Source organism: Bos taurus, chromosome 8, assembly GCF_002263795.3.
Source record: "Bos taurus isolate L1 Dominette 01449 registration number 42190680 breed Hereford chromosome 8, ARS-UCD2.0, whole genome shotgun sequence".
NCBI classification, from domain to species: domain Eukaryota; kingdom Metazoa; phylum Chordata; class Mammalia; order Artiodactyla; family Bovidae; genus Bos; species Bos taurus.
Genome location: NC_037335.1, coordinates 101,698,371 through 101,724,563, shown reverse-complemented (window position 1 = coordinate 101,724,563; position 26,193 = coordinate 101,698,371). Strand labels below are relative to the sequence as shown.

The 26,193-nt window shown below is 37.0% G+C and overlaps 2 protein-coding genes across 7 annotated transcripts in view; both read left to right on the top strand.

Annotated features, from left to right (window-relative positions):
• The first annotated feature begins 2,595 nt into the window (after positions 1-2,595).
• LOC534155 (immunoglobulin (CD79A) binding protein 1-like) overlaps positions 2,596-26,193 on the top strand; it is a 33,689-nt gene continuing 10,091 nt past the window's right edge. Inside the window, 2 exon segments of the mRNA NM_001104988.1 lie at positions 2,596-2,724; positions 24,558-24,639. The gene's annotated coding sequence lies outside the window, so the exon portion shown is untranslated.
• Positions 2,608-26,193, top strand: part of PTBP3 (polypyrimidine tract binding protein 3) — a 91,572-nt gene continuing 67,986 nt past the window's right edge. For 2 of the 6 annotated variants that reach the window (XM_015472697.3, XM_010808276.4), the window contains exons 1-3: positions 2,608-2,724; positions 5,627-5,660; positions 24,558-24,639. In XM_015472697.3, the coding sequence (XP_015328183.1) occupies positions 2,717-2,724; positions 5,627-5,660; positions 24,558-24,639 (124 nt within the window). In that variant the 5' untranslated portion in view covers positions 2,608-2,716. Of the gene's footprint in view, positions 2,725-5,626; positions 5,661-24,557; positions 24,640-26,193 lie in introns of those variants that run through there. The other 4 variants (XM_059889568.1, XM_059889565.1, XM_015472698.3 and 1 more) reach the window with 3 other exon arrangements.

The window sequence follows — 26,193 nt, the reverse complement described above, 5'->3', positions numbered from 1 at the left end:
AAAGACTGTGTCATCCTCTTCATCATCAGGAAGCCAGTATACAGAACATATAGCTCTTTATGTCAAGCCAGGTCACATGGGTGATTATCTGATTGTTCCAGAAACTCAGAAACTTGTTAGGCCACAGCTTTCTAATGCCATATGGATTATAGGAATAGCTAGTATTCTAAAAGTGGTCATAGAAGAACTAAATTCTATTCTATATATTGTTTTTGAATCAGAGAAACTCACAAACCTATGGCACTCAATCCATGAAAAATCTTTTAAACTTATGACCAAGAGGCAGGGGAGGGGGCAGGGTTTGACCTTGTGTTCTGTCCCGAGTTCTTTTCTTACTATCTAGGCTTCTGTTGTAAAACTGGATGTGAGTGGTCTAGGAAATGCCATACAGCTCTGTTCATTTCAGTCAAGTACACTTTACACTGGAGACCTTTCAGAGTTATTGTTGGTACTATGGACAGGGAGTGTGAGACAGACTTCACATTTATTTTTTAATCCTGAAATCTGCTATCATAAGGCATTGGCTAAGAGAAATACAACTTTTAAAAGTATAAACTGGTTCAGCTTTTGGGAATAATTTTGTCAATATCTATGAATCTGAGAATGCTTATGCCTTTTGTCCTGCAATTCTGCTTCTAGGAATCTATTCCTTGATACAATCATATACAAGCAAAGATGCTCATACACATATGATGTTCTTTGCAGTACTGTTAATTATTTTGAATAATTAGAAACAAGGTAAATTTCCACTATTTTGGAAAAGCTTAAATAAAATTATGGCGCATGAAACTATGAAATAATAGGCAGTATTAAAAAGAATTAAGTAGATGAGAAAAATCTCTAGGATTTTTAAGTGGAAAAAGGAAAAAATGGTGAGGGTCTTGGAAGTATGCATGCACAACTGTTAAGTGGCTATCATGGGCAGGGGTAGCTTGTGAAGAAAAATAATAACTTTTTATATTTAATATTGTTTTGAATTTTCCAAAATGAGCATGTATGTATATTATTACTTGCATAGCTTAAAAAAAATCGAGGCAATTTTATCAACAGAATATATCCCTCAAACAACAGGAAGACCTCATCAGCTACTTATCTTGCTGGTATTTTTAATACCCATCTGGCAATGTAGGGTGGCAATGTTTACAACTGCAACTTCATATTTAGATTTAACATAAGAATCAAAGTATATTTGACCTTTTGAAAAGTGGGATTTAGGTTAGATACAGTATTTTTAAAATGACCTTTCTTAATAAGATACCTGAGCTATTCAAAAATTGTGTTTTGTCAACAAACAAATAATACACTAAGGGAGGAATGCATGCAACCGTCAAGACTGGAACCTGATTTTCTTGGTCAGCCCTGCAGTGCTCGGCAAATAGTAAGCAACAAATATTGACTGAACGATGGGTGAATCAACAGTTTAAATCTTTTCAGGAGCACCCACTTTTTAAAAAGCAGGATAGTAGCAAGGATAGATGATGGAGCTTCTAGTTACTGGCTTTTCAAATGAGGCTGAGAAGGAGCTGTCCCCTCTTTCTACCCAGGAAGTTAAGAATTTGGTGGAGGACAGTGTTCAGTGGCTCACGTCTTGGCGATCTGTGAATCGAAAAATCATTCAATTTCAGAACCAAACAGAATATGAGGGGAAACAACTGAGTTGCCACTAGTTATACTCTTTTAATTTTGCTCAGACTAAAAGGAAAGGGTTTCGGTGGGTGTCAAACTGTCGGCAAATCACTTATGTCTACATTTTCATCTGAAAAACGAGAATAAGCACTTTCATAGGTTTCTGTTGTTTATTTTTTAATAGGGAAAATGTGTAAACTTTTATAAAATGCTACCAATATAGTGGCCATTCCATACAGTGCAATGAATGTTTCCTATAAATTTAATGTCAGACTGAGTGGAAAAGCACTCAGCGACTAAAGCTGTATATTCTCAAAGTTCGGGGTAATCTCATTCACCTCTTTCATCTTCATCCCAACCTCATCTACCGAGCCGGTGCGGGTCACCAGGCGGACGACCGGCGCTTCCCTGGGCTGCCAGGCCGGGGGAAGACCACAGCCGGCGCCTGGCCTCAGTGCTCGGGGCCGAGCCGACAGTCTCGCCCACCCGGGGCAATTTCGCGGCGGTTCTGGGGCTCTCGTGGGACACTCCTACCTACTGTCCGGAGTCGGGTCCCCAACGTTTTCCCCGCTGGTAGAGGGAGGTGTCCAAGCTAGGGAGCCCCGGGGCGGAGAAGCCGGAAGGCAGGCGAAGCCCGCGGGGGCACGGGGCGGAGGGCGGGTGGGAGGCGGAGAAGCGGGAAGCACAAGGCGCGCGCTCCCGCGAGCACAGGAGGCGGGCGGGGACGGGGGGCGCGCGCCGGGGCGGGGCACCCGGAGGCGGGGTCTCTAGGGCGGCAGCAGGAAGAGGGCGCCCTGGAGCCGAGCCGGAGGGCGGCTGAGGGCGGGGCCCAGGGAGGGCGTCGACGCTGAGAGGCGGGGTGAGGCGAGGCGGGGACGCGCTCGGGGGGTGGGGAAGGCGGGGGCGCGGCGGTGGCGGGAGCGTCCCTGGTCTCCGCCCCTGTTTCCCACTCTCTCTCCACCTCCGACCGGCCCGGGCTCCGGAGAGGCGCCGTTTGCCGGTTCCCGGAGCCGCCCTGTTGCCGCCGCCTCCTTCCTCCGCTCGCGGTGAGCCCCTCAGTCCCCGCACTGTGCTCGCCTCCGTCTGGGCCATGGATGGGTAAGTGCTCGGCGGCGCGGTGGTCACCGGGCTGCGCTCGTCCTCTTTTCCGCAGCTCTCGGCCGGACGCGCCGGAGCTGGGAAGCCGGGCGCGGCGCCGGCGACCAGAGGAGCGGCCCCGGCCGAGCCCGACGGCGGGGCTTCCGGGCGCCTCCTTTGGGGAGCCCCGAATCGCGGAGAGGCGGCCCGCTGCAGCCTCTCTTTCCCCCTCGGAGCGCCCCCCGACCCCGTTCTGCCGCCCCTGTAAACCCTCGCCCCGGGAAGCGGCGGAAAGCCCGGTGCAGCGCCCGGGTTCCGAGGTCCGCCCTCCGGTCGAGAGTCGGGGGAGCCCGGCCCGGCCTCCCGACACTTCCTCTCAGAAAATGGTGCGCGGCGCTGGGGGAGGCGGAGGCGGCGCTCGGGGCGGGCGTCCTCCCGCTCGGGGAGTTGGTGTTTACCGGTGAGGTGGGGCGAGCGCTGGAGCTTCCCCTGGCGGGGAGACGAGTGGCCGCGGAGTGGCGGACGGCGAGGGCACGCGCCGGTAGACGTCTGGGCGGCGACCCGGTCCCGGAGCCGGGCCCCACGCGGTCTCCGGGCTTGTGCTGGGAGCTGGTTACGATTACGGTACTCCGGGCGTCTGGACTCGGTGAACAGGGATGCGTCCCCTTACCAGCCCCACCTCCGCCCCCAAGGAACTTCGTGAATTCCCTGCGCTGTATGCAAAAAAAAAAGTGCGATTTTCCGGGCGCTTTGAAACGCTCTAAAAGTGAATGAAGTCTGTGGCCAAAATAAAGATTTGGGATCATCGGTGTAAATATTTCTCTGGGGACCCAGGCTCCTTGGGTGGGACCAAACCAATATTTGAATGATTAAGAAAATAACTAGATTAAGATCTTAGTGAATTAGTTGAAGATCCTAGTCCGTCAAGGTTAAAAAAAAAATCTCCTGCTGTCTTAGAGCCTGCAGATCCACTTACTTATTTTCATTATGCACTTGAGATTTTGGTTGCCTGTTACTTGATTTTGATGGCAAGATTTCTGTAAACCTTTTGGTTGTAGAATATATGGAACTTGCATGTACAGTAAAATCACGTATATGTTGCCATATAGTTGACTGTTGTCATGCTGTGTAAAGACCTTCCTGTGTAAAAGGATCTTCGAACAATTTTTCCCTTCATTAGATTTCATTTATCCTAGTTTTATAAATCTATAAATATATTTGAATGCAGATTGCACACTATTACAGACGTTAGGCAGAGTGCAGTTTTAGATTTCGCTTATTGTGATGTTCTCAAGTATTTTTAAGATTTAACTGAAGCTGTTTTTATTGTTTAATTGAAGCTTTTCTGAGAGCATTGTTCAAAACTCATTTTACTTCACCTTTTTTCAACTACACTTTCTATGGGTGCAAAATTTTGCTATCTTAAGTATTTGTGTGAGTATGCCAGTATTTCAGTTGAGGAAGGCTGTGAAAGTAGTATTTCATTATGTGTAGTGAATTGTCTGGACTAGTGGTTTGACGTGAGACGTGGAAGCAGGCTAGCTTTTTGTATTGGAAACTTTACAGTGTTATAAAGAGGACTCTTGGATTATGCATCTTGGCTGTTAAACTCTTGAGCAACTGTGAAGTGCAAACTTACTCTTTTGGGTAGTGTTTAAGAAATTAACTTTTTCTTCCTCCTAAATGTGGTTTGAAAGCTAAGAATGAGTTTATTGGTTTAAGTATATGAGGCAATAAGAAATACTGAAAGGTAAGTTCATTTGGGAGTTCAAGTAGAAGCATGCTCTTTGTATCCAGACCAATACTGTGGTATACCTTACACAATCTAATTTTTTATGTGCAGATGTCAGAGATATCACATTTAAATTTAAAACAAACCAAATTCGAGTTTCCAAAGTGTATAAGAAAAAATTTTAATCTATATCGTTATTGTTTAAAACAAATTTGCATCATTAGACAAATATAAATTTATTTCTAGTAAGTAATGATATAGGTTATTAACAATATATAGAATTTTATTAGAGCTTTCTTTTAGAAGATATTGAGACAAACTTAATTGAAAACAGTTTCTTTTGGGTTAGAAGAGATAGATTTTTGTTTGGCAGAACTATATAGGGTTTTTTACATCTTGATGTTAAGGGATATGGTTGTTAACTCAGTGAGCTTATGCTTTCAGGAAGCTAATTAAATTTCTGCATTTTTCCATAGCCTGAAAAAAGGTCCTTTTTCATTATTTTGGATAGTTAAAAAAACAACAAACCTCCAGTCAACATATCTTTCTAGTTCCACCTCAGATGCCAACTGTCCTTGTGTGTGTGTATGTGTGTGTATGTTCATTTCTTTCTGAGGTAATTTAATCACAGACATGATGTGGTAGGACTTTTTTAAAAGCAAATCTTTGACAATTTTGATGTCTTAAGTTTGGTGTTTGTAATTATTTCAGTTCTAAGGCTGTCTTAGCTATATTTTGGTGAGCCATTTGGGTGGTGGATGCAAATTTTCAAGATATTTTCTATTTCTATAAAATCCACTCACTGGTTTTGTTTCATTTAAAACTTGAAGTATGGTTACTCATGCCAGTGATTTAAAAGAATGAACTTTGGTGATTATAAGGCTTGGCTGGATTTGTTAAATAGAGGTGAATGGATAAACCCATTTTCATTTTACTGAAACAATTATTTTTCTAAATCCCGAAAGCAAATTTGATTTATTGTTTCTTACATTGCTGTTGAAGCTTTGCTTTTACACTCTGTTGGCTAGACTGTCCCATCGCTTTTCTTTGTACTAACATTTCACAACTTGTCACATTCTTATTTTTATTATTTATTATAATATTTTTCTTTTTTCTTTATCTTATCTCTGTCTTTTAAAAACTTGTTTCTAACTTTGTTTTCCATTTTCTCTTTTTACTTTTTCCATACAGTGTTGTTACAGATCTTATAGCAGTCGGTTTAAAGGTAGGAATCTTTTAATATCCTTCCATAAGCATTTAAAAATCTTAGTTTTGGCATTTTTTTTCCAATGGTGAAATCATCTCACCTGTTCATAAAATTACCTGTTTTACTGTATGGTAATAATCTTTAGTCTTTATTTAGCTCCACCATTAGTAGATCTGTAGGTTTTATGTGTGTATAAAAAGTGGTGACAATATTAGCTTGTTTCTATAAAATGTGAACAAAAAGTTTCACTTGAACTGTCAGTGTATTTGTTTTTGTCTTGTTTTAACAGTTACATGTAACCTTGGCTCTGATTTATTTTCCTGTCATGTCCTTCCTTTTATCTTCTCTTGGATACATTTCTGAGTAATAAAATAAAAATAGCAGCTAAAGTTTCTTCAGTTCCTATTATATGCAAGCTGCTTTACATATATCTCACTAATCATTAAAATATTTATTCAAATTAGGTATTAATATTCCCATTTTAGAGATGAAAAAAATAGGTTCAGAAAGTTTATGTTTAAGGCATGGTGCCTCGGAGTTCAAACCCATGTCTTTGTGGTTCCAAAACCAGACTTTTTTTTTTCCTTTATTTTTACCTCACTGCCAGTAATGAGGAGGGTACTGCCTACAAGATGAACAGCAGGAGAGCTGGATTATTAATATTTTACAATAATGATTCTTCTAAGTTACACGTCATTTCAGTTTTATCAAAGTCGTTTCATTTATTGGATTCTGAAATATAAATCAAGTTCGTTAATATGAGACTGTTAAAATATAGATGGAAGTTTAAGATTTCTTTTTAGCAATTTGGTATTTGATATACCTGAATTGAAAATCTAGTTCTAAAGGCCACTGACAGTTCAGATTACTGTAAAAAATAGAAACAGTTCATGTGTACATTGCATGTGTTTTATGTAAAGCTGTTCTGCTTTCTGTCCATCAGCTCTTGCTAACCATTTCAGTACTTCTGCATTTGGGCTTATTAGATCTGATGGTGGGTGGTGCTCATATTCTTAAAACATCTTAAGATATAAGCATACATATAGTGAACAGCGTTTTAGTTAACAATAGGTTGCTCAAGATAAGCGTAATTGGGAACTACTATTTATATTGTCTTTTGAAGTTGAATGGTGTTAGCTTACTTTAACAAACTTTGAATGTATTTTATGAGTTGAAAATAAATGGAGAAGCTGCTTTTGGTGGGATATACATTTTTTTTTGGTAGATCCTTAGGTCAGTTTCTCGTTTGGGAGTGAATACTCCTAGATTAGAAACTGCAGGCTTACATTTTTGATCCCTTTTGGTGTTTCAGTAGGGGCCTATGAAGGAAGGGATATTTAAAGTGAGCATTGCTTTGGTCTTACCAGAAATGTAATTTGTGATTCTAGAGTTCATCTGGGAAAAATGAATACATGAGACATTTTAAAAATTTACCACTTGGGAATTGAGGAGTTATGCTTGAAGGACTGGCATGCCTGTTTTGTTGTGGGGAAAATATATATCTTGATGATAAATAAAAGAAAAATTTAAATGCAGGGTGCAAGGGACTAGATTTGAATATACAATTTGGATTTCTGAGTACCTGTGTTGCAGCAAGCACTTTGGAAAGAAAGATCAAATCCTACTATGAAGAAAAGATGAGCTGATTAGTTGGTTCACCAGGCAGTACTGGAAATGTCTGTAAAATTATTCATTATATGAAGAACATTCTCATAAGGTTGTTCTGCTGCTTTCTTGGATCCCATCCAAGGAAGTTTAGCTACCAAGTAATAGGCCAATAAGGCTCATATTTCCTCTAAATTTTATAAACCAAAATTAGCGAATTTAAAATAAGTCCTTCAAGAATGTTACTTTTTTTTTTTTTTTAATTTGCTCTCTGAATATGATGACACAGGAAAGAGTTTTAACCAGTTAAAGAGTGGATTTCAGGTGGTACTCTGTCAGTTGCTTTCCTGGATGCAGGAAAGTAATATGCATCTTATTTTAGGGACTTGAAAATACCCTTAAATATGAAATCCATTATCTTAGAGAAAGAAAACTAAATTGTTTTTAGAGATTAAGTGACTCACTGGAATGTGTCATGAGGGCAGGAATTTTTGATATTTCCTTCACTACTGTGTTTCCAGTGTCTGGCACATACGAAGCTCTCAGAAATGCTTGATGAATGATGAGTGGATGCCAGATTCTCACACAGCCAATTAGGTGGCAAACTTATACTGGAACCCAAGCCTCCTAATTTTGCTGGTGTTTCTTCTAATAGGTATATACCATGGTGAGAGAGGATTAAGTTCATTTTTTAGATTGGGATTTTCTTGAAGATGGCTAAACATTTTCAGGCAGCTTATGTGTGCCATGTTTGAGATTTACTTATACCTAGTTGTGTACCCTGGATGTTCTTTGCAAGATACCAATTTTTGAAGTGAAGTGAAGCCGCTTAGTCGTGTCTGACTCTTCACGACCCCACAGACTGTAGCCTACCAGGTTCCTCCATCCATGGGATTTTCCAGGCAAGAATACTGAAGTGGGTTGCCATTTTCCTTCTCCAGGAGATCTTCCCGACCCAGGGATTGAACCCAGGTCTTCCACATTGTAGGCAGACCTTTACCATCTGAGCCACCAGAGAAGCTCAGTTTTTGAGCCTTGTCTAAATTAGGCAAGGAAATTACTTCTCAGAAAATGCTTGTTTTATTTCCCTTCTTTTTTTAGTTTTCTGAAATGCTTTTTAAAACATCAAGAAGGGATTGCTGTTCTTAATTTTCAATTCTTTTAAATAAAGAACGAACCAGGTGGTTATGAGTGATACTGAATGTTTCAAAAACTTTATTATACCAGATAAAGCATCACCACTGTGGGTAACAAAGCTTTTAATGTGTGTACCTAAGTATATTTTAAATTTCCAGTTCATACTTTAATTATTACTACCTAGTTTATCTTAAATATTTTTCATATTCCTAGATAATTTTTCAGGATACTATTATAGCTGTTAAATGATTTTCTAAAATGATAATCTTGCGTATCAACCATATTAGGGATTTTCTGGTTTGTCTTTCTATTTTAAAATGATTCCATGAGTGTAGAAAAACAAGTTTAGGAAGGATTATAATAGGCTTCTAATAATTATCATTGCCTGTCACCATATAGGAAAGAACAATGCATCGTATTTAAATTAATTTTTTTTAACTTGACTCTGAATTAGAAATTAACCTAAATTAATTTTGAAGATCAATTTTCTGTTTGCTCCACCAGGAGTTAGCAGACTACATACAGCCTGTGGACCAAATCCAGCTTGCCGCCTGTTTTTGTAAATAGTTTTAGTGGAACACCGCCGTGAAATAGTTTTAGTGGAACACCGCCATGCTCGTTAGTTTGCATATTGTCTGGGTACTTTGATACAATGACAGAGGGGTTAGATCAGCCACCGTATGACAGCAAATTCTAAAAGATTTACTTTCTGACCCTTTGGACAAAAAAAATTCATCTGCTACTTGTTGTGCTTCAACTACAGAAAATACTGAAGGCCAGGAATTTTTTTTTTCTTTTAAACTGAACTTAATTTACATAGAGGGAAATGCACGGATCTTAAGGGTACAGTGCAGTAAATTTGACAAACTTATCCCCCTGTTTCCTGTTGCCCTCTTCCAGACCCAGTCTAGGCAACTCTTCTGATTTCTGTCACCACAGATTAATTTTGCATGTTTTGAACTTCATATAAATGGAATAAAATATTCATGCGGCGTATATACAGTCTGAGCTTCCCTGATGGCCCAGTGGTAAACAGTCTGCCAGCCTATGCAGGAGACTCAGGTTCCATCCCTGGGTCGGGAAGATCCCCTGGAGAAGGAAATGGCAACCCACTCCAGTGTTCTTGCCTAGAAAATGTCTTGGACAAAGGAGCCTGAAGGGCTATAGTCCAAGGGGTCGCAGAAGAGTTGGACATGACTTAGTGCTAAAACAAAGATACACAGCATAAGCTCTTTGATGTCTGGCTTTTACTCGGCAAAATGGATTTTTAGATTTATTGATATCTATGTTTTATGTATCAGTATGTTTTTCTTCTTTCTTAATGAGAGTATTCCATTGTGTGAATATGTCATGATATTTAAAAATCCATCCTCATGATGATAGGCATTTAGATTCTTTTCAAATTGGAGCTATTACGAATAAAGCTACTATAATAAACATTTGTGTATGTCTTTGCGTAGATGTTTGTTTCATTGTACACCATGCCTCAGAGTAAAACTGGATGTGTGTGTATTTAACTTGGTTATTTTGCAAAATGTTGCACCACTTTACATTCTGACCAGCTTTGTATTACAGTTCAGGTTGCTTCACGTCCTTGCCAAGACTTTACTGTTAGCCATGCTAGTAAGTATAACTAGAAGGGCCAGTAGTGTCTTACTGTAGTTTTAATTTCCATTGACCTGATGCCGGGTAGTAGTGTGTACCCTTCCATGTGCTTGTTAGCCATTCACTCACCTTCTTTTATGAATGTTAACTTTTTTGCTCGTTCCTTTAAAGTGGATTTCTTATAGACCACATACAGTTAGGTCTTTTTTTTTTTAAACCCACTCTGAACAGTGTCTTTTAATTGGTATATGTAGACCATTACCTTTCATACTTCAAGGGATGATTAAGAGGGGTGAATTAATAAGTATCTTCACTGACTTGTTCTTTGTTTTTATTTTTTCTCCTCTCATTTTTTTTGCCTTCTCTGGTTTTAGTTGAGCATTTTCTGTGATTCCTTTATCTCCTCGTAGTCTCTCCTCATAAGGAAAGGAAGACTACTGAAGAAGGAATTAGTGAAGGTATTTTATACTTCTTATTCTTAATTTATCTAAAAGATTTTATTTAAAGTAATAGTAACAATATATTGGGTGATTATAGCATTTAGTCTCTCATAGTTTAAAAGCATTTTTAGTGGTTGCAGTCTGCATTTACAACTTTAAGTCCACCTCCAAATAATACTATACTGCTTCATGTGTAGTGCAGGTAGCTTAAACAGTGAAAGTGAAATCACTCAGTCGTGTCCGATTCTTTGTGACCCCATGGACTGTAGCCTACCAGGCTCCTCCATCCATGGGATTTTCCAGGCAAGAATACCAGAGTGGCTTGCCATTTCCTTCTCCAGGAGATCTTCCCCACCCAGGGATCGAACCCGGGTCTCCCACATTGTAGACAGATGCTTTACCATCTGAGCCACCAGGGAAGCTTAAACAGAGCACTCCCAATTTGTCCTTCCAGTCCGTTAGGACATTGTTATCTTTCCTTTTCTAAAAAAGTATTTATGTGTTTGGATCTTCATTGCTGAGTGGGATTTTCTGTAGTTGTGGTGAGTGGGGGCTGCTCTCCACTTGTGTTGCAGGGACCTCTTATTGCGGCGGCTTCTCTTGTTGGAAAGCACAGGTTCTAGGCGTACACGCTTCCGTAGTTGTGTCTCCCGGGCTCTAGAGGCTCAGTAGTGGTGGAGTGCGGTCTTAGTTGTCCCATGGCATATGGGATCTTCCCAGACCAAGGGTGGAACCCATGTCTCCTGCATTGGCAAGTGGATTCTTCACCACTGGGCCATCAAAGAAGCCCTCATCTTTCATTTTACTTAATTATATGCTGTAATCACCCAATATATTGTTACTGTTATTACTTTAAATAAAGTCTTTTAGATAAACTAAGAATAAGAAGTATAAAATACCTTCACTAATTCCTTCTTCAGTAGTCTTCCTTTCCTTATGTAGGTCTGAGTTCTGATCTGTTTAATTTTTCTTCTTCCCAAAGACCTTCTTTTAATATTTTTTTGCAGAGGGGGTCTACTAACAGTACATTTCCTTGGTTTTTGTGTGAGGAAGTCTTTTTCTTCTTTACTCTTCATATAGAAATTCTAGATTGGTGTTTTTTTCTTTTTTTCCCCCTCTATTAACACTTTAAATATTCCACTTTTCTTTCCTCTTTCTTCCATGGTTCTGATGAGAAAGTAACCTCTGTAATTCTTATCCTTACTTCTCTGTTAAGTAAGATGTTTTCCTCTTTTTTTTTTTCCTCCAATATTTTCTCTTTGTTTTTGGTTTTCTGCAGTTTGAATGATACGCTGAAGTACGTATTTTTTGGCATTATCCTGTTGGTGTTCTCTGAGATCCTGGTTTTGTGGTTTGGTGTCTATCATTGATTATAGAAAGCTCTTAGTCATTCATTATTTTCAGATTTTTTTTTTCTTCACTCTCTCCTTTTCTTTCTGCACCACCCCCCATTCTTTTTTTCTTCTTGCATTTCAGTTTGGGAGGTTTCTATTGGAATTAACCTTCAAGCTCATAATTCTTCCTCAGCCATGTCAGTCTGTTGATGAGAATTATATAAGATTGGTATTACTTCTTTCTTAAATGTTCGATAGAATTAATCAGTGTAGAATTAATCAGTGTAGCTATCTGTGGATGATTTTCTTTGTGGGAAGGTTTCTAATTATGAATTCAGCTTTAAAAATAGATATTGAGCTACTCAGGTTTTTTTCTTTCTTTAGTTATATCCCACAGAATTTGGTATACTGGGTTTTAATTTTTACTTAGTATAAAGTATTTTCTACTCTTCCTGTGATTCTCTTTTTACCTATGATTATTTATAAGTACATGATTTAACTTCTGAATATTTGGGAGTTTAATTTCTAAATATTTGGTTTCCAACCCAAATCTTTGAATTTCTAGTTTTTTAAAAAAAAATGCTGCTTTGAGTAGAGAAAATGCTCTGTACCGTTTCAGCCCTTTACATTTCCTGAGATTTGTTCTAATGTCAAGCTATGGTCTGTCTTTGTGAATGTTCTATGTAGACTTGAAAAAATGTATAGTTTACTTTTGTTGGGTGTAGTACCTCCTTATAAATGTTGGTAGGATAAACTGGTTGAAGTTGCAAGTCTTCTGTAATATTCCTGATTTTCTTTCTCTTCTGTTCATTATCAAAAGAAGAGAGGGATATTGGAATTTCCATCCACAGTTGTGGTTTTCTTAAATTTTTTCTATAGTTCTGTCCGTTTTTGCTTTATATATTTTAAAGTTCAATTACTCTAGTGGTAAAGAACCCACCTGCCAATGCAGGAGACGTAAGAGGCCTGGGTTGGGAAGATCCCCTGGAGGGAGGGCATGGAAACCCACTCCAGTATTCTTGCCTGGAGCATGGACAGAGAAGCCTGGCAGGCTCCAGTCCATGGGGTCACACACATTTGGACATGACTGAAGCAAAGATGCATTCACATTTAGGAATGTTATATTTTCTTGATGAATTAACCTTTTAAAAAATCATTTGTGATATACATCTTTACCTGGTAATAGTTCCTGTCCCCAAATCTACTTTGTCTTATAGTAATAAAGTCATTCTAGTTGTTCCATTTTTCTTGGGATTAATATTTGTGTGGTATATCTTTTCTTCCTGTTCCCCCTTTTTTTCCCTTTTAATTTGTCTGTATTTAAGATAGATTAAAGGGTGGATGAACCAGAGATAGTAAGGAGCAAGATGGTAGTCTTAAATCTGCTTGAAGGATTAGTTTCCAAAAGACTGGCTTCTCTTGCTTTCTCTGATGAAAATGAGCTACCTTATGGAGAGGCCCGTTTACAGACTGAACCCTGCCAGCAATCACTGGAGTGAATGCGGAAGCAGGGCCTCCGTTTCCTCTGTTGAGCCTTGAGATATTCTAGTCTGTGAGAGACCCTGAACCAGAGAATGGATCTAAGCCATGCCTAGATTCCTGGCTCTCAGAAATTGAGTTTAAAAAAAAATTTTTTTTTTTTTTTTTTTGAGAACTTCCCTAGTGGTCCAGTCGTTTAAACTCTGTGCTGCCAATGCAGGGGGCAAGGGTTTGATCCTTGGTCACAGAACTAAGATCTGGCATGCCACATACCAAAAATAAAAAGAAAAAATTTTAAAAACTTTAAGTTACTAGATTTTGGGATAATTTGTTAGGTATCCATGTATAACTAATATAACTACCTACCAGTAGTGAATAAATATTGAAAGATGAGTAATAAAATAGCTTATTAATGTCTAAGGTTTCCCTGGTGGCTTTGTGGTAAAGAATCTGCCTGTAGTGCAGGAGACACAGGTTCAATCCCTGGATTGGGAAGATCCCCTGGAGGAGGGCATGGCAATCCACCTCAGTATTCTTGCCTGGAGAATCCCATGAACAGAGGAGCCTGGCAGGCCACAAACCATAGGTCATAAAGAATTGGACATGACTGAAACAACTTAAAATGCACGCAAGATTATAAAAAATGCAAGTGCTTTTTTGGTTGTAAATCACTGTGCATATGATTTTTTATATTACCACATTCTCTCTCTCTGATAGCTTACTGTAGTTTGTACATATGATTTTTACTTTATATTTTCTTTTTTCTTATTGTACTGATGTGGTGAATTTCATTGATACCTTATTTTTTAAAACTTGAATACAAACTTACAGAAAGGTTGCAGAGTACTATTAAAAAAAAACTTATATAATCATTAACCAGGCAATTCACATTTGCTCCATTGTTTTTTCATTTATAGTCTTTTCTCTGTATATATCTCTATGTTACTTTCTGCAGATACATGTATATCTATTTTCCTTTTTTATCCTTCTGAATCATCATTTGGTTAGCATGATTTTCAGCCCAGCTCTCCACTATATTAAGTTATTAATTTTCCCTTCTTAATTGTATGTCAAGGAGATTCCTTGCAACTTCATTGATATATTATTTTACTTTATTCTTTAACCCCTAAATACTTTAGAGTATATCATCTAAAAACAAAGACATTTGACATTACTGTAGCATAATTATCAAAATCTGGAAATTAATCTGAAGTGTTGCTTCAGTCTTTTTGACTCATGATATTGACATTTTAAAAGAATATAGGCATGTTATTGTGTAGGATATCCCATACTTTGAGTGTATATGTTTCTTTTAACTAGATTTAAGTGAATACCACAGAAGCTATGTTGTTCTTAGTGTATTTTTTCAGAAGGCAAAGGATGTTGATTTGTCCTGTTACTTGTGATGTGTTAACTTTGATCGCTTGCCAGATTTTCCACTGTAAATTTACTGTTTCTCTCTTTGCAATTAGTTAGTATTTTGGGGAGTGATACTTTGAGGCCACACTAATATTATTTTAATTCTCAAGCTTTAACGTACTAGTTTTAACATCTATTTTGATGATTCTTGCCTGAAATTGTTATTACAATGATAGTTGTAAAGTGACGATTTTCTAATTTTACTTTTGGAATCAAGATTTCATTCACTAGCTGCTTCAAATGAACTGAGAAACTCTCATTCTTTTGCTGTTTTGTGGAATAAATGTTTTCTTACCTCACCTGTGAAGTCATCTGGACCTGGATCAGTAGTGGGGAGTCGGGATGTCTTTGTATATCATCTCACTATCTTTAATCCTTGTGGTCATTCAGATACTTTATTCCTCTCACACTAATTTTGGGATTGGATTTGCTCTGTTGTGTTGTTTTTTTTCAGTCAGATAATTAACTCACAAATTTTAAAATCTGCTGTTTCCTCATAAATGTATTTTCAACTATAAATTTATCTTTTAAGTGCTAAAGGTGGATCCCACAAGTTTTCGATTTGTGTTTTTCATTTTCATTATATCCAAATGTTTGTTTTCCTTATGATTTCAAAAATTTTATTTATTTATTTTTAAAGTACAGTTGAGTTACAGTGTTGTGTTTGTGATGCACAGCAAAGTGATTCAGTTACATATATATGTATATTTATATATGTGTACATATATCCTCTTTTTCAGATTGTTTTCCATTATAGTTTATTACAAGATATTCCCTGAGCTGTACAGTAGTTTATCTATTATATATATATATATATATATATATATATATAGCAATTTGTATCTGCTTATTCCAAACTCTTAATTTATCCCTCCCTCTTTTACCTTTGATAACCTATGTCTGTTTGATAACAAACCTAAGTTTGTTTCCTATGTCTCTGAATCTGTTTCTGTTTTGTGCATAAGTTCATTTATATCATATTTGAGATTCCACATGGAAGTGATATCGTATGATACTTCTGTTTCTCTTTCTGACTTCCTTCGTTTAATACGGTAATCTGTAGGTCCATCTGTGTTACTGCAGATGGATTATTTCATTCTTTTTTAAGTGGCTGAGTAATATTCATGTGTTTGTGTATCTTACAACTTCTTTATCCACTCATCTGTTGATGGACATTTTGATTGTGCCCACCTCTTGGCTATTGTAAATAGGACTGCTAGGAACATTGTGGTACATGTATCATTTTGGAAAAGTTGCCATTTTAACTCCAGGATTATTTAGTAGCTTTAAAAGTTTAGTTGTCAAACATTAGCTATTCTTTTCTTATCATTTCTAATTTTATTATAGAAACCATAGTATGTTCAGTATATTCCATTGAATTGTATTGAAACTTCTTTTATGAACTAAAATGGGAATTGGCAACTATTGTCCAAGGACTAAACAGGGCTCGTTGCCATCTATTTTTATACATCCTTTACTAAAATGGTCTTTATACTTGCAAGTGCTTGAAAGAAATCCAATGATTAATATTTTGTAACAGGTGAAAAATAGATAAGATTCAAATCTCAGTGTCTATAAATAAAATTATATTGAAACACAGCCATGCTCATTCATTTTCACATTGTCTGTGATTGCTTTTGTGAATTGTGACAGAGACTGTATGGCCTACAAAGTCTAAAATATCTTACTATTGGCCCTTTACATATAAAGTTTGCCAATCTGGCACAGTGTCTGTTTTTATAAATGTTTATTCTTAGCTGGCTGTCTGGTTCTGCATTCAGTGTATCTGTTAGCTCACGTTATTGATTGTTTTATTTGTTTTTTCTGGTCATATTTTATGTGTTTAGTCTATTGGTTTCTAAGAGAAATATATTAAATTTTCAATTCAGCTGTTGATTTGTCTTTTTTCCCTTATATTTCATCAAGGCTTTCCTTTCATTAGTTTGGTTCCAGAGATTCACACATCCCCTTAGCTTCTGCAGCTTCTCCATGGTTGGAGATGGGAGTTAACAGTTTATGCTAACTTCAGACTTCCAACTAACTTATTGCTTAATACAGAGAGTGCAAAGGACAGTGGAAGTCTCCGGCTTCAGACCCACCTGTTTATCACCTAGTACAGCAAGTACAAAGCATTATAACTTAGATATGTTATTGTGAAATTTTAGAATTCCACGGGTGGAGAGATGATTCAGAAAACTTCCAGGCAGAGGAAGAAAACAAGTCAGTTTTAAAGAAATGAATGTCAGACTGGCATCTAATACTGTATGCTAGATGAAAATGGGACTGTGTTTACAATTTTCTTAAGAAAAGTAATTTTTAACCCAGAATTCTTTACTGTCAAATGATTAATTATGAGGATAGGGTTTTTAGACATGCATGGACCCATAAAGTTTAACTTGGTGTCTACCGTCATTTAGGTAGTTATTTAAGGTTGCAGCAAAATAATGTGAACCAAGGACACGGAAGACAGAAGTTCAGGAAAAAGTTAAGTCAACCCAGATGAAAGTGAAAAGAAGGCTTAAGTTAATGACTGTTCAGAAGTCCTAGAAAGCAGTCATTCAAGATTGAAGCAAGAGAAAAGAGGCTTTTAGGTGGGAGATCTTAGGAAGGAAAATGAGAACTATATAGAATGAGTGGTATCATGAAAGGTTTGGGGAAAATTTGATGATATAAAGGATAATAGTGTCAGAAAAGTAAATACAGTTTTAAAATGTCATGGGAAGCAAAATGAATGAATGAGTGAATGAATGAATAAATAAACAAAGATGTCTAACTGTGAACCAAATTAGAATATATTGTGGTGTTAAGAAATTGATAGAGTGTAATACAGAATCCGTTTAATCTTGATTCTGAGAACAGTGTTTTTCAAGTGGTTCTAAGTTGTGACATTAGACATGGAGAGTAAGAAGCTAAGTGTGCCAGGATTATGTTTCCTTGTACAGTATTTACATAGTAATAAAAATATAAATATTGTTTATTGATACTCAATTTCGAGTCATCCTTTGGACAGGACAGAAATGGGCAAAGCCAAGAATGCTATTGTTGGAGGGCAGAATATAACAACTATATCAATAAAAGTAAAAATGAAGCTGACAGAGAGGCAAGGAAGGGGAGGAACAGGTTACTAGTCCCAAAAGCTTTCTTTCAAAATGGAGAATCAAGAGATAATGTCACCTGTGTTCAATTCCTGGTCAAGGAATTAAGATCCCACATGCTGTGCAGCACGGCCAAAATAAAAAAAATTTAAATTTTTTTTAAACATTCAAAGAAAAGAATGAATGTATGTATAACTGAATCACTTTGCTGTACACCTGAAACTAACACAACATTGTAACTCAACTATACTCCAATAAAATTAAAATGTTTTTAAATAATAAAAAATAAGAGAATAAGATCTAACATTTCAAAATATATACAAAAAGAGATAACGTCAAGTTGACAAGCAATAAAGATATGTTTAGTATTTAAAGTTCAAAGATACTTAAACAAGAATTAAAACTAATAGCATGTATTTCAAACATTGAGAGAACAGAAAAGGGAGGAATTTTAGAGATAAATTCTTAAGGTTTCATATTAGAGGTCAGTCAGTTTATTTTCAAGTTGATAACTTATAAGTAGTAATATAAACATGTTGTCTACTAGTGTTGTAGTGGCAACCATTAGAATAAGAACTGTTTAAAGACTGGGTTTGAGTGCTGAGATCTGCTTTTACCATATAAACTCTTTTGTAATATTTGTTCTAGTACACATATTTGATAAAAGTAAAAATTAAATTCATAAAACAAAAGAACAGAAGTATTTCAACAAATTCAACTGTGTACATGTGGAGAACTCTTATTCAGTGTTGCCCCTCTTCTTGTCTTTTCCATAAAGACAACAATTTTATTAGCTTTTTCTTTACCCTTCCAGTACCTTTCTAATGCATATATAGGGCTTCCCTGGTGGCTCAGACAGTAAAGAATCTGCCTGTAATGCAGGAGACCTGAGTTCCATCCCTGGGTCAGGAAGATCCCCTGGAGAAAGGAATGGCTACCCCACCAGTATTCTTGCCTGGAGAATCCCATGAACAGAAGAGCCTGGTGGGCCGCAGTCTATGGGGTCGCAAAGAGTCAGACATGACTGAGCGACTAACACTGCACCAGAGACAACTATCCATATTTTTTCTTCCTCTTCTAATACATTTTCAGTAGTCTCAGATATGCAGATGACACCACCCTTATGGCAGAAGGTGAAGAGGAAACTGGAGAGGAACTGAAGAGCCTCTTGATGAAGGTGAAAGGGGAGAGTGAAAAAGGTGGCTTAAAACTCAACATTCAAAAAAACTAAGATGATGGCATCCAGTCACATCACTTGATGGCAAATAGCTGGGGAAACAATGGAAACAGTGACACACTTTATTTCATTATTTTTCTTTCTTTCCAAAACTTGGCCTGTCTATTGTAGTTTTAATCTAATTATACAGAAGAACAAACCTATGGTGTTAACTATAAGCTAATACCTTAGAGCAAACCTAGTACCTAATAAAAAAAGATAGTTCTAGTATCATGGAAAATAATGAGTTTTTTTGATAGTTTATTTTTTATGATCATAGTACCTTGATAGACTAAAATAAATACCTTATTCTTGAATTTCACATGCATTTAGGTATGATCTGAAATTTAACCATAAGCTAATTAATGGTTTATTTTCAGAATCTTCCTTACCTGTTATTTTATTGGCTGATTTGCAGTTGTGTGGATTGCCTTTTGTCATATTAATAATCTCACTTTAATGCTAAACAGAACCACTTCCCATCAAATTGATAATAAAACACTTTGTCTGTGGTGCTTAATTGCACTATTCCTTTGCTTTGTTGGCCCTGTGTATTTAATTATTCTTAAGCAGGAGAGAGCTTCAATAATTGATACTTGAGGCAGTAAAGCTGATTGGTGTGTTGACTTAACCAGAAAGCTAACAAGTCCGCAGAAAAACTGTTGCACTTTTATAAATTTACTGTGTGTTTCTAAGGAGACTGTTGAGCAAGTATTGTTACTGCTCCACCTTCACCCCATGATGTCTTCATTATTTGATTTGTTAAAGCCTTTTTGTTTAATGTTAATTTGTTTACCTGTGGTACAGTCATTTTTCTTTCACTTTTTAACTTTTTTTTTAACAGTTTTCTTCTGTTGATCATCTACAGTCACTCATCCAAATAAGCTTTCCATCATTTATTTAGAGTCTTCATTCTGCTTATCTTCTCTTCATCTCGCAAACTATAATGTCTCACCATAGCTGGCACAGAGTGCTGTGCTTAGTCGCTCAGCCATTTCCTACTCTTTGCGACTCCGAAGACTGTAGCCCACCAGGCTCCTCTGACTATGGGGATTCTCCAGGCAAGAAGATTGGAGTAGATTGCCATGCCCTCCTCCAGAGGAACTTCCAAACCCAGGGATCGAACCCAGGTCTCCCGCATTGCAGGGCAGATTCTTTACTGTCTGAGCCACCAGGGAAGCCTCAGCAGAGAGTGAGGTGGAGCAAAATATGCCACCCTCAAATAGGCCATTTTGGTGTGTTGATTATTTTGAATTAAAGTTACTTAAGAAACAGATGATGCAAGCATACTGACCCTCCTTTGTCTCCCTGAAAGCAGGAAATAAATCTTCCAAGTGAAAGTATCCTCCTTACATTAGTACAAGGAGGGTAGAAGTCATCTTTATCACCAGAGATAGGAAATTCAAGGCAGAGAAGGCTGATTAAGCCCCAGGCCATTTGTTTTGTCAGAGTTCCACAAATAATTGTTTTCTTTGTCTAAAAGGCATAAAAATTGCATGCTCTGGTCACTTCTTAAAGTCTCATATCTTCATGAGTTCCTGTATGTATGAAATTAAATTTTGTTTCTCTCCTGTTAATCTGTCTTGCGTCAGTTGAATTTTTAGACCAGCCAAAGAACCTAGAAGAGAAGAAGGCAAACGTTTTCCTCCCTTACAAGACAGTCAGTTTTACCTAGGTCTGCATTGCTCTTCCTTAACTATAATGGAAAATTAGTTTTCAGACACTTAGGATATAAATATTAAGCATAATTTTCATAAATACCTTTTGTTTTTTGTGAAGTAGTCTGTTAATTACAGGCAGTGATTCCCCACTCCCCACCCCCAGGAGAAAGAATTGATGTCAAGGAAAGAATAGTTGTTTAGTGAACTGATTGTGTTTTTGTCACTTTTTACAAAGCTTACAAAGTAATATGACTTGGGATTTGAGCTTTATAATGTCTTAAAACCTTTATTTTCTATGATTTGAAAATGAATTTTGGGGAGCAAAAAAGCTTAGCTAGTAAATTTTGATTATCGGTATTTTTTTATGACTGCATTTTCAAATGTAAGCTCTTTTTGCTATCTTTGTCTTTTATCATATCCTGAAATTATTAGGGTCAAAAGTTATCAGTTTTTTAAAGTGTCAAAATTATTTGAGATACGCGTTGTTTATTCTGTAAAATGAATAGTAACCCCCTCTCTGCTATTTCCAAGTATAAAACTTTGGAATCAAATATTTTAATTTTTCTTATTGTATAATAAGACATAAAAATAGCATTCCAGCATTTCATTGGATCCTATAGGGTTTGCTTTACTTATGCATTATTTTAGATTATTGTTATTACTACTATTACATTATTATTACTACTCTTTTAAAAAATGCTTCTTGTTACTATTAGAAGAGCTAGTAGAATTATCAAACTTAAATGCTTTTATTTTGAAGACTCTAATGTTCACCATTTCCTTTTATAGTTTATATTTCGTGTAGAAACATGATACATAACAGTTAAGATGTTTCATTAATTTACTTAATATGCCATATAAATTTATCTTTTTGTAAATATTTGACTAGTAGATCACATTTTTGGACTAAATTTGTCTTTTACAGTTAGAAATCTAAATGCTGATTTAAAGGTGAAGAATACAGTTTTAAAAAATCCTTCAAATGAATAGTTTTAATATATTTGCTCTATTGATTCATCATTTATCCATGAGAGGAATTAGGCCAACAGTCAAGTTAGGGAACAGGCTTCCCTGGTGGCTCAAATGGTATAGAATCTGCCTGCAGTGCGGGAGACCCAGTTTGGATCCCTGGGTCGGGAAGATCCCCTGGAGAAGGAAATGGCAACCCACTCCAGTGTTCTTGCCTTGAACATAGACAGAGGACCCTGGTGCACTGCAGTCCATGGCGTCACAGACATGAGTCAGACATGATTTAGCGACTAAACTACAAAACAGCAATTCTATGTAGCATGACCAACAACTCTGTGTTAAGCATACTTGATTGCTCTGGAGGCTAATCTTAGAATTCACTCTCCAGCCCCTCCAGCCATGTCGTCAACCTTGCCTGTAATACTGTCTGGTGACTCAAATCCCCTCAAGTTTAAAAAAAAAAAGACACTTTCTCAGGCATAACTTTACCAGGGATTTAGAGATTACCTCCTAGAAGGAGAGGGCAAAAACCAGACCTCTCTTTGAACAAGGTTAGATTCTTTATTACACAGACTGTGAGCCAAACTGAGTAATATTAAAATTGTGGCGGTCATGTGCCAATTCCAACAATATTTGAAGAACCCGTTGGAAGTAGCTCATCTGGTAAAGAATCCACCTGCAATGCAGGAGACTGGTTTGATTCCTGGATTGGGAAGATCCGCTGGAGAAGGGATAGGCTACACACAGCAGTATTCTTGGGCTTCCCTTGTGGCTCAGCTGGTAAAGAATCCACCTGTGGTTCAGGAGACCTGGGTTCGATCCCTGGGTTGGGAATGACTACCCATTCCAGTATTCTGGCCTGGAGAATTCCATGGACTGTATAGTCCATGGAGTTGCAAAGATTCGGACACAACTGAGTGACTTTCACTTTTACTGTAGAAGCAAAAATGCATCTTAGTAGTCATTTGTAGTATATTAGTAACTTGAAGTTACTATATATTGTTAAACAGAAGTTTGAGATTTCTTACAGTTTTACCTTCACTCAAAAAGAAAAGATTGTCTCTTTTACTTCTGAATATTTATTCTATGGATAGAAGAAAATACTGTATTCTAAATGCAGCATAATTTGGGGGATCAATAACTTACATGTGGTGCTAATATTGAGTAGTAGGGAAATAGTAGGCAATTACAGAATTTAAGAATTCATTAAATAATTATGATGGAGACTAACAATGTGACAAAAACTTATCAGTTAAAAAGATTACAGAGAAACATAGATTCATATTATAACTTTGTACAGTGTGTATTAGGATAACACAACTATGAAAATGATCTAGCTAATTAACATTTATATATTTTCCTGATATAATTGGATAAGTATGCAAAAATGTTTAAATGAAGATGGTTATAGTGAAAATTTTGACCTCGTTTTTTTCCTAAACAGATATCATCAGTGTGCTGAAGGAAAGTTCTAGTGCCACATTGTTTATTCTTCTTATGTCCTACTCTTGCCATCTCATGGACTGTAGCCCACCAGGCTCCTCTGTCTATGGGATTTTCCAGGCAAGAATACTGGAGTGGTTGGCCATTTCCTTTTCCAGGGCATCTTCCTGACCCAGGGATTGAACCCAGGTCTCTTGCACTTCAGGCAGGTTCTTTACTGACTGAGCTACCAGGGAAGCCCCTCTTATTCTCAAAGGTTAATTACAAATGGAACTTTATTAAATCTCTTTTGCAGTCCTTTCCATTTTGATTTTGTCAAAATCCAGTCTTTTATCAATTTATCTGACAGGGAATTTGCTTTTTGTTGGTATCAAAAAGTTTGCATTTCTTTTTAAAACTTTAGAAAGTTTCCTTTATTGAAAGAATATTTTTACCTTTAAGGGATTGCTATTCACTACTAATTACATTGTGTATGTATAACTAGATCTCCCCCATGGCTCAGCAGTAAAGAATCCACCTGCCAAGCAGGAGACATGGGTTTGATTCCTGGGTCGGGAGGATCAGGAAATTCTCTACTGCTGTCGGGGGCCAGGTTTCGATCTCTGGTCAGAGAACTAAGATCTCACAAGTGGTGACATGTGGCCAAAAACATTGACTGAGAGCTGAACAAATTACCATTTGAAATAGGTTGGTTTTAAATTTATACATGTTGCTTATTGTCATTCCTATATATAAATGTTTTAATCTTGGTAATAGACCTCATGGTTACAATGATAAGGCTAGTCCCGCTCACTTACCTTTTAGCTTTGATAATTCAACTTTGAAATTGGTCAAGCTCTTACCTGAAAAAAAGTCTAAATTACTTAAAAGAGTAGTTATTTAAGAAATAATACACAATAAAGACCATTTAAGGAATAATGGAAGAAAAATCACTTATTTAAAGGATTTGGCCAATATAGAAATAAATTACATCTTTTTGTTCAACTTTTAAGAATATATGTATACAATATATATATCATGAAAAAGTATATATATATTTTTATATATATGTCTGAAAAAGGGAGTGCTGCACAAATTATTCACATGCAAATGCTTAAAAACATACTAAAAAACTTAACATGCTTAATATACCAATTGTGTTTAAAATACACTAAATATACTTAAAAGTATACTGCAAAAATAATAATTAGGATACAACCCCTGAATATGGTTTTTGGTACTTCAAGCTGTAACATCTCAGAGGGTTTGATCAAAAAAGGTTATAGGATTATGCTCCCAATTATGTGATGGCAGTTCTTTTTTTTATTGTTAACAGCCATGTAGATGTGCAATAATTTTCCTTTACTGTTCTCTTCCAGCCTTTAGATGTTATGATTCTTGAGGTGTTCTCCTTAAATGCCGTGATAATCAGATTTAAGTAATAGTGCTAGCTTTTAAAATTTTTAGTAGTAAATTTATGGATCATTATCAGAGACTCATTTTTATTAACACAATATTGCTCTTGCTTTTCAGCGGGGGTCTGATGAGCTTCTTTCTTCTGGCATCATTAACGGACCTTTTACCATGAACAATTCCACTCCTGCAGGTGTATACGGTGAGTTTTCATTTTTTTTTTTTCAAAATTTGAGAATTTTCTTCCCTGGGTTTCAAACATTTTTTCCACAGTGTTCTTATTTTGCTCATCTTATAACATCAAGTGCTACTATTTATAACAAAAACTAAAATCTGTGGCAGTGAAGTTCATATAGATGAAGTTACTAGTTACAGCACCCTTAAATTTTAAGGATTAATTTGGATCTAATTTTTGACTGGCATTCTTTGTTACATAATTGTGATAAATTATCAATAAGTTGGTGATCTAGAACTATTGAGTAAAAGAGCTAGATTTAAAAGCTTGCACTGAATGATGATGACTTTAGAAGTATTAAAACTAAGTTAAAATTTTATAAACTCACATGATTTTAAAACTAAATGTTCTTGAAATTTGAGGACTGTAAAATGAATTGGAGGAGTGAAGTACTGAAGAGATAGCAAGGGAGTTAGGAGGCTATTGCTGTACAGGAAATCCTGGTAAGGGAGGAAGATTTCTACTGTAGCAGTAGCAGTTGTGATGGAGAGAATTAGAGAACATAGGTGAAATTGATGGTAATTGGTGATTAGTTGAGTGTTTGAATAAGGAATTCCACTGCTGATTTTCAGATTTTAGATTTGGATAATTGTGTAGCTGAATTGTAGTGCCTTCATTTATTTTAGAAAATACAGAAAAAATAGGGTTGGACAACATAGCATGTTCAGATTTCATATATTGATTTGAGGTTCCTCTGGGAACATCCAGATGGAAGCGTCAGGTAGGTAGTGGGTTCTTCTGGTTTCAGCATCATAAGAGACATTTGGAAATCTATATCACAGCCACTTAACAGTGGAAGCCATGAGAGTAGAGAGTCTCAGAAAAGACGAGATTTTTTTTATCCAAAGGTTTTTGGAGTTATAGGAAGTTAGAGAAGAGTGGACCTCACCTTCTAGACACTGATGTTTGGAAGAGTGAACAACCTTTCTGTGAGAACCCCTATAAGAGAAGTGACAGTTAAGAGAAAAATGAAAAGAAAATTCAGTGAAGAGATTAAAAGTATATGAGAATTGGTCAGCCATGGACCATTACTCTAGAAGATTCGTTGGTGGGGCAGCAACAGGGGGTTTGTTCTTGTGAAAGTGTGAACAGTAGATAATAGGAGCAGGAGACTGAAAGCGCTCTCAAATTTGACTTGGCTTCAGAATCATCTGAGTGTTAAAGCACATTTGCAGAGTTCATCCTCAGAATTGCTAGGCCAGTAGGTCCAGGATGGGTCCTGATAATTTTGCATTTCCACAAGTTCCAGGAATGATGATGCTGACATTTGAGGAGCCACACTTAAAGAGAATTACTGAATGAAGGAAATAACTAGAATTTGAAGTTCTAAAATCTGATTATCCTCTTGATCTGTTAGACTTTTAAGGAGAATTTGGCTCTTATTCCTAGAGCTAGGTACATCTAGGCGGGGGGTGGGGGGGGGGGGACGTGTTTGCTTTTAACTTTAAAACCGAGGTCAGTTTGTCTGATCATATTTATAAACTACTAGAACAGATGACCAGAAAGACTGACATCTGGATT